General features: G+C 37.1%; 1 protein-coding gene across 1 annotated transcript in view; it reads left to right on the plus strand.

The window, feature by feature from the left end:
- DNAH6 (dynein axonemal heavy chain 6) overlaps positions 1-17797 on the plus strand; it is a 291936-nt gene that overhangs the window by 185802 nt on the left and 88337 nt on the right. The window contains 11 exon segments of the mRNA XM_079109750.1: positions 177-419; positions 1692-1859; positions 2838-3073; positions 4060-4321; positions 5571-5694; positions 6199-6395; positions 7716-7919; positions 8637-8762; positions 10939-11103; positions 13461-13528; positions 17346-17526. Coding sequence (XP_078965876.1) covers positions 177-419; positions 1692-1859; positions 2838-3073; positions 4060-4321; positions 5571-5694; positions 6199-6395; positions 7716-7919; positions 8637-8762; positions 10939-11103; positions 13461-13528; positions 17346-17526 — 1974 coding nt within the window.

Here is a 17797-nt window from a genome sequence, read left to right on the forward strand (position 1 = left end):
TCTTGTAATGAACAGAGAGAGCCATTCAGTTCATTAAGCACTAGAAACAGGTATAAGAGATAACTTGCTGAAAGGAGGGACATGGCAAGAAAAAGTTCCAGAGAAATAGTTTTCTTGTTACTCTGCATGTTGTTGAAATGACCAATAGATTTTCCAGATTGCTTCTTCGTTTACAGTGGCCCAGAGAAGCACTTCTTTCTGTGTCAAAGACATTTTTCTCAACTGTTGACACCGGAAATGATGAACTGAAAGAAAAGCTTTCCCTCATGTGTGTGAATGTTCACTTGAGTGTCTCCCAAACAGCAGACCGCTATTACACCGAGCTCCGCCGCCGATACTACACAACGCCCACCTCCTACCTGGAGCTCATCAATCTCTACCTGACTATGCTGACTGAGAAAAAGAAGCAGTTAATTTCAGTATGTTTCAGTCCATTAATTTTTTGTTTTCTTGCTTGAACTGAAAACTTTTGGGAGTGAGTGGAAGATCTGTGTACCTGTCCTAAATTCCAGAACTCTATTCATCTGGTCCTGTGACCTTGACAACCTGAAATATGGCCCCAAAAGGGTCCTGTGCTCTCAGTTGAAGGGCTCCCTCTGGGATATTTATATTTTCCTTCTATCATTTACATAAGTATCCTTGTCTCAGTAAAATGACAGGAACATAGTAACAGCATCAAAGTTAAGCAGAGATTTGGTCATCTCTGCAGTATTTAATATGGGGGGAAACTTTGTGTTAAGCAATAAAGATAAGGTATTAGTGGTCTAACCTGTGCCAAGTACTTTAGTGTCTGCCAAGCTGTATGCAACTAGGTTGCTGTTGCAGGGCAACCTTGAGCATGTTATATAATTTCTTTAAGGTTTACTAGGAAATAAGTTTTAAAATATCTTAAGCTCCCTCTTGGATTGCTCTGGAATTTAAATAAGACATTGTTCATGAAGTACTTACACTATGATTAGAAATATGTGAGATGCTCAAAACATAGTGACTGCCATTATCATCACCATCTGACCATTAACATGACCTGAAAAAATGGAAGCATTTCCCATTAGCTTTTTAAAATGTCTTTCAAATGATTTTTTACCTCATAAAATTCATATTCTTGTAAAATAACAGATATTTTTGAAAACTGCCTATTTGAACCAATCTTTCTGACTTATCTTCAATAAATGGTTCTTCCTAGGTGTCTCCTCTATCACATACAGCCATTTTGATATAAATCAAAAGTTTTTACCTCTGGGGAGTAAGATTCAGATACAGAAACCAGAGCTAGGCGTATGGGACTTGTCTCCCTGGAGTCTCAGCCCCGCTCATCTGCCCTGAGCAAACAAGCTCCCAGGCCTCTAGGTATCCCTGTCTGAACCTTTACCTCGCTTATTCAACATGCTACTATGAGGAATGAGGATAATGCAATGTGGTCACTGCCCTCGTGAGTCACAGTCCAGTGATGTGATGTCCCATAGCTGTGGCCAGGGGACATGTATCCACACTCATTGTGGTAAATGTCATAGCCATTTTCTAGAGTTCTGTTACCTGAAGACTTTCCAAATTGCAAAAATTTCCACAAGTTGAAATATTACAAACTGATGCACTAATTCTGTAGATGTAAAATTCTAATTTATGAGTAATAGAGGCTAGTAAACACGTAGCTTATAATGCTCATTATAATAGAAAATTTTGTTGTCATTTAGGCACGAGATCGGGTGAAGAATGGTCTCACCAAGCTACTACAAACAAACATACTAGTAGATAATATGAAATTAGAACTTTCAGCTCTAGAACCTGTGCTTTTACAAAAATCACATGATGTTGAAACCCTGATGGAAAAATTAGCAGTGGATCAAGAAAGTGCTGATCAGGTACGACATATTACCTGACAGTATAGGTGAGAAGTCTTTGGTCAATAATTAATCATTTATACAGAGTGATCCATGATCAGATTGTTTTATTATATGTCATTCAAATAATTAGGTGTCACTAATAGTATCATTAAAATAAGTAGTTTTGGCAATACTGTTTTTTCTACCAATTTAGTATTGTTTTTAAGCTATAAACAATCTCTCTTTACCGAATCAGCCTGGTTCTGTCCCAAAGAATTGATGTAGTTCAGTGAGTGGGACAGAACGGGTTCTGAGAAAAATATCACCTTCATATAAAGGCAGCTCTTAGAAGAAACTGCTTGCTATATAATAATTTTATCCCTTTAGTGCTGTCAACATGGTATGTGGTGAACACAGAAGAGCATCAAATGTAATCTAGCTAATTCCTTTCATCATTAATCTAATCCAAAAGATAAATACAGCTCATTATTACTGACTTTGTTTTAAAGCATTGAAATTCAGCAAGGCTTGGTGGCACATTACTGTAATTCCAACAACTCAGGAAGCTAAGGCTTCTAGGGATGTGGCTCAGGGGTAAGACACCCCTGAGTTCAATCCACAGAAGCAAAATAAACAAACAAAAATATAAAACATTGGAATTCAAACACAGATTGGATATCCTTTGTCCAAAATGATTGGGGCCAGAAACAGTTTGGATTTTGGATTTTTCCAGATTTTGGAATATTTACATAATGATATATCATGGGGATAGGACTCAAGTCTAATCACAAAATTCATCTGTTTTATACACACCTTATACACATAACCCAAAGATAATTTTGTATAATTTTTTAGTGTGCCTACATTTTGCCAATGGTTCATCACATGAGGTCACTTGTGGAATTTTCCACTTATGGCATGATATTGGTGCTCAAAAAGTTTCAGATTTGGGATTTTTAGATTAGGAGTGTTCAACATGTAATGAGACCACTTAAGCAGTCACATTTCAATGGTTAGGTTCGTAGTATTGTGCAAGAAGATGAAGCAACAGCAAAAGTGAAAGCTGAAGAAACCCAAGCAATAGCAGATGATGCTCAGAGAGACCTTGAAGAAGCACTGCCTGCACTTGATGCTGCCAATAAAGCACTGGATTCCTTAGATAAAGCAGATATAGCTGAAATCAGGGTTTTTACAAAGCCCCCAGATATGGTCATGACTGTAATGGAAGCAATCTCCATTCTCTTGAATGCCAAGTGAGTAATACAGAAGCTTGTATTATTAGCTGGTCTGGTAGTATTTCTTTACTGTTTTTCTCCACTTTCATATTTTTGTATTTGTAGATATGTTTGTTGAGTCTCTTCTCTAACCTCTCATTAATTTGGTTGACCATTCAACAAATTGATTCACCAACCATTTTATTTCAACATTTATTTTGTGCTATATGATAGAAGATATGTTTTTCCCTATAAGATGTAGAAATCTAGTGGAGAGATACATGCAGGTCTTTTGGGAAATGATGTGCAGTTTTTATTTGTGAAGAGAGCTCAGGTACCTATGATGTTCATGAAATGGGTTGGGGCTGAATAAAAAGCCAGTGATCACATCATGAGAAATTTTGTATGCTACACCAGGCAACCCAAATTTTATCTTAAAGATACGGTTTTCAAATATTCTTTAGTAATACAATCCTTTTTTCAAAACAAGTTATGTTATAAGGAACCTTTCTGTGTAAAACTGAGCAAAGCACCATAAGAAACCTTAATCACCAGGCTTCTCTATTGACCCTCAGGTTGGTACAATGGTAGATCTCAAGGATCTCTGCAGAGCACAGATAGTTTCTGTTTGCAGTGGGAACTGAGAATCATTGAACATTTACCTAATCAGATTTTCACAGCAGAAAGACCAATGTGGTAAAAGTTCTAATGAGCAAGATTGACCAACAGACCTAAGTTTCACTTAGAAGGAGATATTTTTGGCAGCCTAGCAAGAGATTTTTTAAGGGTTGAAACTAGGCAAAAGAGATGAAATGTGAATTCCACTTTCTATTATTTTATAATTCTTCCTCCACCAAATCTAGGTTGTATGGAGTGATGCATGTAACTACCAATTACTGGGATTATAGTACTGAGATTAAAACTACTCATCTATTGGGATGATACTGTAATGTTCTCAGAAGAATACATCTCTATTGTTTTTATATTACTTGATTATAACGTTAAATTATATGTCTATCTTTCAGGCCTGATTGGCCCACAGCAAAGCAACTTCTTGGTGATTCTAACTTCCTAAGAAGGCTTTTAGAGTATGATAAGGAAAACATAAAGCCTCAAATATTGGCAAAGCTTCAAAGGTATATTAATAATCCTGATTTTGTTCCTGAAAAAGTAGAAAAAGTGTCCAAAGCTTGTAAATCCATGTGCATGTGGGTAAGAGCGATGGATTTGTACTCTCGAGTAGTCAAGGAAGTGGAACCAAAGAGACAAAAACTCCGTGCTGCCCAGGTATATTTACCCATATTATGATTTTTCCATAAACTTAAAAGCCATCATCATCAATCATCTAAGCTCTCTTTGTAATGCCACATTGATCCTACACAATATAGATAGTAACAGCACTTGAAAATTAACTTTTGTTTCAAATAATAGTTGGCGGGTTTTCTTATTTTTTAACTTTTCTCTAAATTCAGGCTTCTTCCAGCATTAAAAGAAGATAAGTCCTTAGTATAATTCATCTGAAAAAAAAGAGAAATTATGTCCATAATGTTTTTGAAGTGCCTTCTAGCTCTAGCATCTGATAATCTACATTTCTTTTTGCTAAATACTCCCACGCCTGATGGTGTCAACTAAGATTTTAGAACCAGCTTAACTCACAATCATGTGTGAGGTCCTTTAGTCTTCCCAAGAAGAACAAAGAATGATCATTTAGAGGAGCAGATTACTAAAAGTATGGTGAATAGAGAACAGGCATAAGCAAAATTTTCCTATGAAAATCCAGATTGAAATGGAGCAGACCATGTTATATGCTTTTAGGAATATGTCAAAATGAACCTCATTGTTATATGTAACTATAATCCACTAATAGAAACTTTTTTTAAAGATCGAGATAGTAAATATTTCAATTGGTGGGCTAAATATTTCAATTTTATTATGGGCAATGTGATCTCTGTTACAAGTACTTAACTCTGTTGTTGCCCCACAGAAACAACCATTACCAATACATAAATAAGTATGACTGTGTTCCAATATAACTTTATTTAAGGACAACGGAGCTCCAATTTCACACAAGTATCACATGTAAAAATTGTTTTTTGATTTTTTTCCAATTATTACAAAATGTAATAAGCTTTCTTAGTTCACAGACTATACAAAACAAGCATCAAACTAGATGTGGTCTACAGGCCACAGTTCACACACCCTGATACAGAGAACTAGTAGGAAAAGTTACTTTTCATTATTGCTAGAATATTTATTTTATCATTTAAAACTAATATCCATTGTAGTAATTTATTCATCTCAAATGCTTGACACATCTGTTTCTCTACTCCTTTTATGACTAATTTTGTTGGACTTTTTGTTTGGTCTAGATTGGCTCTGTTCTTGTATTTTACTCAGTAAATGTTTTAACTTTGTGTATCATGTCAAAATATTTAGAAACATGATAAAAGGAACATAAAAATAGATCTTTATTATAAATGGGCAAATTCAGCCTTCTTTGTGGGCCTGTTCTTAAATATTTGCTTGATTTTATTAGGCTGAACTTGATATTACAATGGCTACCCTAAAAGAAAAGCAAGCTTTACTAAGACAAGTGGAAGATCAAATACAGGCTTTACAAGATGAATATGACAAAGGTGTGAATGAAAAAGAAAGTTTGGGTAAGTAATTCATAAAATTTGCATTGGTAATAAATGACCGATTTTTAAAAGTTCAGAATTTTTCAGGCAATCTGACACTGGCTTTTAGTCAACATATAGAATACATTTCCATTGGAATTCTTTCATTAACTTCCTAGTATAAAATGAGAAAAACTGCATATATTGTAAATATTCAACATCCTATATCTGAACATAACTTATTGGAGCATGTTGCATTAAAACTCAGAGCAACAGATATTTTATCTAGAAAATTAATGCTACAGGGCACTGAGAACATCATCTTCAGAGTAATGTTAGCATCAAAAAGAGCTCTTGGAATGGACAAATCAAACTTTGACTTGGTTCTGAAATGGGAAATAATGTTGAATTGGTATGAGATTTCTTAGCCATTTATTGCTATCATTAGCTAAATAATCCTAATTCTGCTACAAACCAAAACAAATGTATAAACATTTAATAGTTTAGTAAAATATTGAATAACCTGAGATTCTTAATATTTTCTAGCAAAGAATATGGCCCTGACAAAAGCACGTCTGGTACGTGCTGGAAAGCTAACAGCTGCATTAGGAGATGAGCAGGTTCGATGGGAAGAAAGCATAGAAAAATTTCAGGAGGAGATATCAAACATCATTGGGAACGTGTTTATAGCAGCGGCTTGTGTGGCTTATTATGGGGCTTTCACGGCCCAGTTCAGGCAATCAGTGAGTAAACCTCCTTTCTGTAAAGAGTGGTGAGAAGCAGCTGAAACTGGAGGGGGCAGAGGAAGGGTTCATTTTTCTGAGTTCAAATGGAGGCTTTCTACTATGGAAATTTGACAGAGTGGAAATTTATATGTCCCACAGCACTCCCTCTGTCCCATTGGTCCACCTCTAGGCTTTCTTAACATATTTCTCCCTTTCCTTCTCTGGCCTTAGAAAGCTGTTCACCACTTAAGCAGCACAGGAACCTAGGGGAAGGAAATGAGACAGTGAGTCTCTTACCCTTATGGTCAGAAGTGGCATGTCAAATCAACCAGGATATGGTGTCCTAAAGTGGTACTGCTCAGAGGACTGGGAATGGGAGGAAGCAGGATTAATTTGAGGTTTCTTGGGCTTTCGTCTTTATGAAAAAATAAACTTCTCAATTATCAGAGAATAAAATTCCCCTCTTCCTGCACTTTCCAGGAAAAAGATATTGGGAAGGATTCTATAGTTATTTTTATGAAATACTTCCAATAGCACCCACAATCATTATGATAAACCTGAACTTCTCCACATGCTTCCAAATTCTCTAAAGAGAGGCAATAAATCCCTGGTTGAAAATTACTATAACAACCCAATCATTTACATATGAGAAAACTGGGGTCCAGACAAAGAGAGTGATATGCCAAATGCATAGTTAATTATTTAATTCTAGCACCTGGTCTCCTCTGATTTTTAGTCCATTTTTTTGGATATTCTGTTTCCAAGATGTCTGTGGAGACTAGTAGGGCCTACCTGTTCCAGACACTGTATTAACATACAGCTTTTCATCGCTGTAACAAAAGTACCAAACAAAAACAACTTAGGGGAGGAAGAGTTTATTTTGGGCTCATAGTTTCAGAGGCTTAGTCCTTGATCAGACAATTCCATGGCTCTGGGCCTAAGGTGAGACAAAACCTCATGGCAGAAAGGCATGGTGGTGGAAAGTTGCTTAGCTCATGGCAGCCAAGAAGCAGAGAAAGAGCATAGGGGTCCAGGGATAGAATATAATCCCCAAGGACTCACCCCAGGTGACCTACTTCCTCCAGCCATGCCCCCTTTGCCTACAAGTACCACCCAGTAATCTTTCAAATTATTAAACCCTCTAATAGATTAATCTACTGATTAGGTTACAGTTCTCTTACTAAAATGGATACCATATTTCTGGTACATTAGTCACTGGGGGGACACTTCGTGTCCAAACCATAACTTACTGGTTTCCTCCGCCCTTCATGTTTTCTGTGTGCCCTTGTTAACTGAATGTTCCTGACTCCATACATGTAAGTTTTCCTCCTTGTTCAGCTTATAGAGTGTTGGATCCAGGACTGCCAGTCTCTGGACATCCCAATTGATCCTTCCTTTAATCTCATTAACATTCTTGGAGATCCCTATGAAATACGACAATGGAACACTGATGGGCTGCCCCGTGACATGACATCAACAGAAAATGGCATTTTGGTTACTCAAGGGAGACGATGGCCTTTGATGATTGATCCCCAAGATCAGGTGTGTAACAAATGCTTGAAATAAAAAGTAGCCAGTTAGTTCTGTTTAATATTGATCTGTCTATTAAAAGTTATAAAAGTGAACTGTAACATATTTGTAAGATCATAGAGATTTAGACCCGGAGGAGAGTTCAGAGCTCTTTCAGTGTGGGTTCCTCATCTTGTGGATGCAGAAAGTAAGAAGGGATGTGTGTAAGTGCTCTCTATTCATGATTTTGACTGGTTATGTTTAGGGGGTTGGCCATTAGTTCTCTGTTTTCTATGAGGGTAGAAATTGACAGAAACTCATTCCATGAAGTTCTACAAGATCTGAGAAGTCAAAATGAATTCAGGGTATGATGGAATTTAGAGCAAGCCTGACTGGAATTTTTAGAATCCCATCATCTGTCTCCCTAAATCCATAAGTCAGATTATACTAACCAGGGTTCAGAAAAGGGAGCCATTATAAAATCAAGAAAGAACCCTGAATACTAAGATAAGTACAGGTTTTTTCCTAGATGACTCTTTTCTGCATTTGTTTTAAATTTGAACAAAAGAATCACAAACATTGGACTTGATAGGTGTTTTTATTGGGAAAAGGAGATTATTTTCCCTTTTTAAAATGTTTTCAATGTTTCTAGATTGAACAAATATTTCTAAACTTTATCTTAAAACTTTCACTTTCTAGTCATGTATCATACTCTAAAGCAAATGCCCTGCTCTGTGCTTTCTCATACAGGCAAACCGTTGGATAAGGAACAAGGAAAGCAAAAGTGGTTTAAAGATCATTAAGCTTACAGATAGTAATTTCTTACGAATTCTTGAAAATTCCATCCGACTTGGTTTACCTGTCTTACTGGAAGAGGTTTGCTTTTCACATTCTATTCTCGCGTTAGTTCCTAACTTTTAGATTGTATCTGAAATTCTATACAGGCTGCATCAACATCATATTAAAGACACCAGTCAACTTTCTTTTCAAATTGTCAAACCAGGTGCTTTGTTCCTTAAATAGTACATTCTTGTAGGAGGAGGAATCAGTTGGTTAAATGAATTTTCTGCTTCAGTCATTGTTTTGGTGTTGAGGGATAGCCTTTGTTTTCTGACACTGCTCATTCTTAGGCCTCACTGTGTGCCTTAAAGGTTAGAAAAATTCAAAGCAGCAGTGCCAGCTGGAGCCACTGTTCACATACACAAATGATATAAAGTCATAAGATACACTAGTGAGTATAAACATTATTTTCTACATGGGATTCATGTCAAAATTACATTAAGTGATGAGTGATAAGAATGAGCTATTGTTTAAAATTGAGAATTGTTGAGTCTAGATGTTCTGTTTCTTCAGATATCACTCCGAGAATAGATGTTTTTCACATTGTTCACTCATTCAATAAACATTTGAGAACAAATGGCAAACAATACAGATGTGGTTCCAGTCCTCAATTACTTAATCTAGTTGAGAATAGGCAGAAATAGGCAGAATAGGCAGAAATCAAGAGAGAGAAAGAGAAGATAAAACAGAAAATAAGAGCGGGGAGGAGGAGAACTTGTGATAAGGGCTTTGAAGGAACAAGCAGGGTGTGGAGACAGCCAATAAGAAGAGGCATAGGGGCCTGTTTTAGATGCATAGTTCCAGGGTGAAATTTAAGGTGTAACCTCTGTGAGGAGCTCAGCCATGGGAAGAACTCAGTGAGAAGGGTTTCCCAGGTAAGGGATCAGCAAATAAAAAGCCATGGGCACCAAGAGATTGGTTAATGGCTGTGTTTTATCCTTAATTTACCATTCCATTTTTATAAGAAGAGAATGAGTAAGCAAATACATGGGCTGTGAGCCATTTAACTGTACTAAACAGTATCTCGGATCAGCAGAAAGTCAGGAAATTCAGGAAAGAGCACTGACTTGGAGCATCTTGGCTGCAACCTTTGCATGGTGACTAGCAATAATAATATGTAAAAATTCACTAATTCATTAATTAACATGTGCACTGCTTTCCAGACTTGGTTCTCAGTATTTAACTCATTAATCCTCATTGCAAACTTATGAGGTAATTACGATTATTATCCCACATTACTGGTGAGGACACCGAGACATTAAAAAGGTCAATACTCCCCACCCAAGTTATAAAGAGCACAAGGGGCCATAAAGAGCACATGTAGCCAAGCTTTGGCACTTATCAACACAGCAAAGGTTCTTTAATGGACTCCAGATCCTCCTTCAAACCTAGAAATCACAGGAGAGAGTGAGGTGTCTGGAAAACTTTGGCATTTACCTTAGTCCTAAACTGAATTCTGGAACCCAGGTTTACTTTGTGACCCAAGAGGTCTTGAGGGACTCTTCTCACTCATGGCAATGGAGAGAAGACCTTCAATAATGTTCTGCCCCTAGACAGAAGAACATTTTAACTGTTATAATGAGCACTCTAAGGAGTTAGGCCCCTAGTCAGAAACAGGACACTCTAATTGGACCTTCCCTTTCTCTGGATCTTGGGGTCATTAACATTATACACCTAGCTGCTCTCTACATTTGTTAGGGTGGTATTTTCACACTTGGTCTCTACACATTCATGGGTATGAAAAAAATTTAGTCTGTTTCAATCACCAGTTATTAATGAACTAGAAGAGGATATTTATAACACAAAATTATATCATGGATAGAGTAAGTTTTATCTCATAAGCTCTTAAGAATTAATGTGTGTGAGTACCATGTTACAATGTGAAATGTTTTGTTACTATAGATTATAGTCAAATTTTGAAAACTTTTGGGCCATGGAACCCCACCTGACATAAAGGTGTCCCTATAGGGTCCATGGGCAATGGTTGCATGCCTGAATTCTAACCATTCATAATATTGGCTTTGAGAAAAAAATATAATATTGTGACTAACAAATGAATCAGAACTTAACTGAGAGTCTGTGGCAGTATGGGATAGGTATGCATTGTGTAGAATAAGGTTTACTCAAAGTAAATTTAAACCTATAAAATTTTGACAAGTTGATGCCATCCATTGTAATCGCTTACTTTTTGCATTTTTTCCCCATTTTGAAGCTCAAAGAAACCTTGGATCCAGCTCTAGAACCTATTCTTTTGAAACAAACTTTCATCAGTGGTGGACGACTACTCATTCGCCTTGGAGACTCAGATATTGATTATGACAGAAACTTCAGGTTCTATATGACAACCAAAATGCCAAATCCCCACTATCTGCCTGAGGTATGGACTGCTAGTCTGAAATTCTCACCCTAACTGGAATTATTATGTGCAATGAAGTTCTAAAGTTTGGTGGGTTCCTACCTTTTAGAAGGAAAACTAATAATCCTCTCCCTTTCTCCTTCTTCACCCTTCACTACCCCACTCTGATTTCAATGGCCCTCCTCTGATTTCAATTCCGAGTCCTGACTCTGACTCCAGTCACCTTTATCCTCTCCATCCAGTTGAGAATCAAGCCTCTGCCCACTGGGTCCCAGACTCACAGCATTATGCTCTCTCCATCTCCCTTCTGGTTCACAGTGATCCCTCATAAACATGATCACTATTCCCTTCTAATCATTCTCCTCCCTCCTTCAGCAAACATTATTTATGTCCCCGTTATCCCCTGTTATTTGTGGCTAATAAATGAACCAGATCTCAATTAAAAGTCCATGGCAATAACTGGCAGGATTGGTGGGGAGTCATTGTTTAAGTGTGAAAGCCCATGGCATATACCCCCAAATAAAGTGGTGGCCTACTTGAAAACTGATAACAGGGTAGCATTAGAGAATCAAAAGCCAGATATTCAGTGTCTGTACTTAGAAATAAAGAAGGGAGGAGCATGCTTGTAGACTCTGAAGGATGCTGTGTGAGCCCCACTTGATACATCCCTGAACAACACAGCATGCAGGAGAACCCCTATTCTAGGGCTCTAGAACCAAGGCAGTTGCAACAAAAATGAAGGCAGGTGGGACTCCACTTTTCCCCTCCCACATGTGCTTCACCTGGCCACTTTACTCCAGATACCCTGAGTGCTACGCAACTATAGGCACATCTCCACATTCTTCAGGATCTTCCTAAGGAAGGACTTTTACATCAGAACCCCCACCCCAATATTCTTGAACATACCATTCCAAGTAGGGTCATTTTTATCTTATTTATTGAATTTTCTCATAGCTATATGTCTTCACTAGATGTGATCAAGTTGAATGAAATTGACACACTTCTTGACTAAATGTGAAGAAGCATCATTAAAAGCCTACAGCAGGGATCTCCTCGTAATCTTTGAGGAGATTAATTACAGCCACTTGCCAAGAATCATGTCTCAAGTTCCATTTCAGAACTTAGAAAAGTGACCATTCTGTTAACTTGACTCTTTGATTTCTCATTCATTTAACTTTTAAGAGGGAGTACTGCACACAAAACCCAGTCCATCTCAGGATCCTCAAGTCAGTCAACTCTGAGGTGGAGATAAAAACTTAACTCAAGTGTTTTAGATGGCCTTTTTTTCTGCTGTGACCAAAAGACCTGGCAAGAACAATTTTAGAGGAGGAAAAGTTTATTTGGGGGCTCATGGTTTGAGATATTTCAGTCTATAGAAGGCCAACTCCATTTCTGCAGGCCTAAAGTGTGACAGAACATCATGGCAGAAGAGTGTGATAAAAGAAAGCATCTCAGAACATTGCACCAGGAAGCAGAGAGAGACCCCTGCTCAACAAGGACAAAATATGTATGCCAAAGGCGTTCTCCCAATGACCCACCTCCTCCACTCATACCCTACATGCCAATAGTTACCACCCAGTTAATCCCTATCAGGGGATTAATGCACCGAGTAGATTAAGACTCCCATAACCCAATAATTTAACCTCTGAACTTTCTTGCATTGTCTCACACAATGCAATGTTTTTCGGGGACACCTCATATTTAAACCATAGCCATGAAGGATTTGTAATATATGTTAACTGCATGGCATTCAAACACTCTTATTGTATTTATTGGGTTTTGCTATTGATTTACTCAATTGATATCAAAATATTATGATAGCATAGTAACAATTTTCCACAAAAACATTATGAGATAAAGTATGTATTGCTTGATTTAATAATAATAACTTCTTAACACAGATGCTATAACTTAATTACTATAATTAAATGATTTTATTACCTCATTTAGTCCTCATAACTAACCTATGAATTGTTACTACTATTATATCAGTTTTTAAATATCAGGAACTAAAAGCTTAACACTGCTCAACAGCATACATTCACCCAAGGGTGCAGCTGGAATTTGAATTCAAGTCATTGATTTTAAAATTTTACTTCCAACACTTTTCTAACTCATCTTTCCTTAAAACATCATGTAGACTTCTTTAACTGTGAGGTTTGTAGAACAAAAATGTTACTCGTACTGGTGAGGAAAAACAGATTAGAATTTTGAAAGCTATGTTATGCTTGAGTGTGTAGGAGGATGCATGTGTGAACAATCAGACTTAAGATTCATTCTCCTGGGTGATAATGAGCCAAGTCCTAATGAAGAAAGCACTTCTCATTTTACTAGTCTTGCACTTAAGCATTTTTATGTACTCCATGCTTCTTTTCTAGGTGTGCATTAAAGTTACCATCATCAATTTCACTGTAACCAAATCAGGTCTGGAGGATCAGTTGTTAAGGTAAAACAGAGGTGTGGGAAGCAGGGATGTCATGAGTTTTCTAATGTTTTCTTTAGAAATTTTATGAAAGGAAAAAGCATCACACATGACTCAATCAAAAAGACAATAGTATATGGCCAAGTTCTTCATCACAGTTGCTCACAGTCACTAATCTTGCCCAGTCTTCTCAAGATTATTCTCACCCATTGTTTGGGCAAAGCTGAGAGCCCAGCCTGCCTCTTTCCCTCACTAGGCTCTCCAATCTTGACAAGTATATGAAGTCACTTGTTCTGTTGTTTCTAGAAACTCATTTCTCCAAATCTGTGAAAAAGTAGGTACTCCAAATTTTTTCCTGTTTCCCTGGGCTCTTGATATTTTCCTGTTATGGGGTGCACTTAAGAACAGACTGATCACCATGGAGAAGTCCAAATTTGAAAGTCTTTATTAAGCTGGCCGATTGACTGTCTCACATAATGCCCCAAAAATGGCTGTTTGGAGAATAGCCCTGACCATAGGGTTGCAGGAGTTTTTATACCATAAATCAGTACATCAATCATAAGTGTCTGTTGCTATGATTCAAAATTATAAACTAATATCATGGGATCCGAAATCATTAGCAGAGGGAGAAGTGGGTCAAAATGACCTTACTTAGGTACAAACTAAAGAATGGTTACTGACATCTAAATAATCACTGTTAACATCACCATTAACATGGTATATTGTTTAGGAAACTAGGAATCAAAAAGAGAACAATTTTTTATTATACAAGAATTGCCATTTCATCATTTTGTATTGCCAAACAGTCATGCTAAAGCAACTGTTGATGGGTACAGTGGTAGGGCATTCCCATGAGAAAAGCATTTCCTACATAACATAGAGTCTCAAGGTAAAATGGAGTCTGTTTAGTCATTGCCCATATAGTCTGGCCTATAACATTTCCATGGAGTCAAATATGTCAACCCATCATATTCCTACTTAATTGTGCTTACAAAAAATAAATATCTTCCCTCAGTATATTCAGTATGTGATTAAATTCCCATATCCCAAAAATGGGATTATGAGTTGTTAATATTAATCTTGGAATTAGCCAAGATATTCAGAAGGTAGAATTTTAATATTTATTACAATAATAATACTGATGTTTATTAAAACCCATTGTAGGGCTGGGGTTGTGACTCAGTGGTAGAGCGCTCACTTAGCACACGTGAGGCCCTGGGTTTGATCCTCAGCACCACATAAAAATTAAAATAAAGGTATTGTGTCCAACTATAACTAAAAATATATTTTAAAAAAGCTAATTATATGTATATGTACATGTATGTATACATATTTACATGTACCACTTACCAACAAGGATACAATCTGAGGAATGTGTCATTAGGCAATTTCATTGTGAAAAAATAATAAAGTGTAGTTACACAAAGACAGCTACAACACAAGGCAACATAATCTTATGGGACTCTTGTTATGTATGTAGTTCATTGTAAACCAAACATTATAGCACAGTGTATGACTATATTTAACAAACATATACACACACATATATGTATATGTGAATATATATGTGTGTGCATGTGTTCATTAGCTCTAAAGGAAAATAAAATTTGGAGCCATTTTCAAATATATATATATACATATACCTTGGCTGGGCGTGGTGGCGCACACCTATAATCCCAGAAACTTGGGAGGCTGAGGCAGGAGGATCCAGCCTCAGCTATTTAGCGATACCCTAAGCAACTTAGCAAGACCTCATCTCTAAATTAATTTAAAAAAAAAAAGGTGGCTGGGGACATAGCTCAGTGGTAGAATGCTTGTCTAGCATGGGAGGGCCCTGGTTAGATCCCCAGCACTGCAAAACTATACACATTTATTCAAGTCAGGATTATTCTGCACTTGCACCTACTATTGCTAGTGAGCTTAAGACTTATTTTCCTTGTTTAGTTTAGAAATTATTTTGCCAGCTGCTAACTTTCTTGACTTCTTGCCAATTAAAGGTATTTCACCACATTTTATGGACATGTTCTAAAGTCATGGCTGAACATTTTTCAAGCCAGTTTATTCTTCTGAATAGCTAAGCTTAGCTGTGTGACTACTCTCAGACTGCCTGGGACAAGGACAAGTACCCTAATGAGAAATAGAGCAATGCTAAGATCAGTCATGGGGTACAGACTCTCCCTGCATTTTCTCCCCAACCAATGGCATTGAAAAGGGAAGCTGACAGCCTGCAGCCTGTGTGAGGATGTAGCTCAATTTGCCTGTGTTCTAACAAGCCATCACTATTTCAGCCATCCTGTGCTGTGCTAAGCTCCCAGGCAGGCAGCACACATTGTATTCAGCTGTTCATTGAGTAAAATTTCCTCCAGGATCCTCAGCATTTCCAAGTACAGTCCTTCAGGGATTAGACAAGTCCCCTTTCCAACTTTAAGGTATTCCATTAAACCATCCAAATAGCTTACCTCTGCCTTCCTCTCTTCTTTCAGAAACTCTAACTCACCACAGAGATTTTCTTGGCCATTCCTTTTGATTTTTAACTTGCTTGATCTGACTTATGCTTCTCTTAAACTGTTATCTGAGCTCACCTTTATCTTAAAAACTCTCTCCAAATTCCTCACTTAGAAAAAAGTTATTTAAATAATTGAATTTGAGGTGATAATGATATTAAGGTATCTGAATTCAGTATGAACATAACAAACAAAGGTTTGTTCTATGAGGCAATGCATCATAGTGTACTAGAGTCAGCAGACTCAGGTGCAAGCTTGACTATGCTTCTCATAACTGTGTGACCTGAGGAAGTGACTTATTACTGAAGGGGAACCACAGTATCAACCTCCAGGAGCCTTCAAGTAGTTAAAAGAGATAATCCACATAAAATTCACAGTAAGGTGCCTGACCTGCATGATGCTTAATAAAGATGAGCTCCTGCAAACCATGCACTGGGAGCAAATTATGAAAGGAAAAGTGAAAAGAGATAAAAGTTCATATGCAATATTAGACAAGGGTGAACCTCAGGGTAAGGCCCCTTTTTTAAATACAGTCAAGAACTGTAGATGAAGAGCTGTTTGGCAAGACACCCCGTGTTCAAGGACAGAAAGATTAAATAACATAAAGGGAACTCTCAGGACATATAGAATTCTTAAAGAGTGCTTTTAAAGAAAAAATGTGTTGTCAGACTGTAAATACTATTTTTTGGCATTTTTTTTATTTAACAGTTTATCTTTAAGTTTATTCTATGTCTGTGTGCATATAAATATACATCTAGAGAACACACTTTTGGAGGGAGATATGTCAAATAGTGGTTACCTCTAAGGAAGAAATTGTGTTTGAAGATGGAGCTGATGAATAGGAACTTGTATTTTATTCATTTGTCTTCTTTTTTATAAGAATGAATTCATGTATTGCTTATGCAATTAGTACTAACCATATTTTACTTGAAAAAAAGGAATTTTAGTGTTGGGGTTTCATAATTTCCTGTGTCATTAAAAAAAGAACATTCCAGGCATTATTTTCAGTTTGGCACAGCCAAGTATTAGAGAGAGAGATTGTATGATGAGAGAGCAGACAACAGTCTCTCTATAGGATGAGTAGAAGTGACAGGAACTGTGATAGGATGCAGGTCTCTGAAATGCAGGATGTAGAATAGGAACTGACGTAGTTGCAGTGAAAAGCCACTGTATAAATCCAGTGAAAGAGTGGCATTGTGTATTCAAATTCAGCTAATAGCATGAATATTCAGCTAAAGAGCACTGACAATAAGAACAATTTCAAACAGGAAAGGAAACAGAATCAACTACAGGGCACTGACAAAAGCACGATTCAGTTATTCCAACTTTGGTTCTAGTGATGTGGTACGACTTGAAAAACCCGAATTGGAAGAGCAAAGAATCCAGCTCATTGTAAGGATCAACAGCGATAAAAACCAGTTGAAGTCTATTGAAGACAAGATCTTAAGAATGCTCTTTACATCTGAAGGAAATATTCTGGACAATGAAGAACTTATTGATGCACTCCAGGACTCAAAGGCAAGTGAATATTTTCAGTATGTATAGAAAATGCATCTTTTCAAAAGTTAAAACTACAGCCTTTGAGGGTCCTGCAAGAATGGGACCACCTGAAGCTACCAGGGGCATGCACAAGAGTGCCTCACTGTCAGGCCTCCTTACAATCCAGGGAAGAGTAGAGAACTTGTAGGCAACTGATTTTCTTTTCTTCTCTGTGCTTTTTAGTAAAGTATGTAATATAAAGAACTGGGGAAAGGTAGAAATTAAAAGGAATAAACACATTTATAAATTC

Source organism: Sciurus vulgaris, assembly GCF_902686455.1.
Source record: "Sciurus vulgaris genome assembly, chromosome: 14".
Classification (NCBI taxonomy): domain Eukaryota; kingdom Metazoa; phylum Chordata; class Mammalia; order Rodentia; family Sciuridae; genus Sciurus; species Sciurus vulgaris.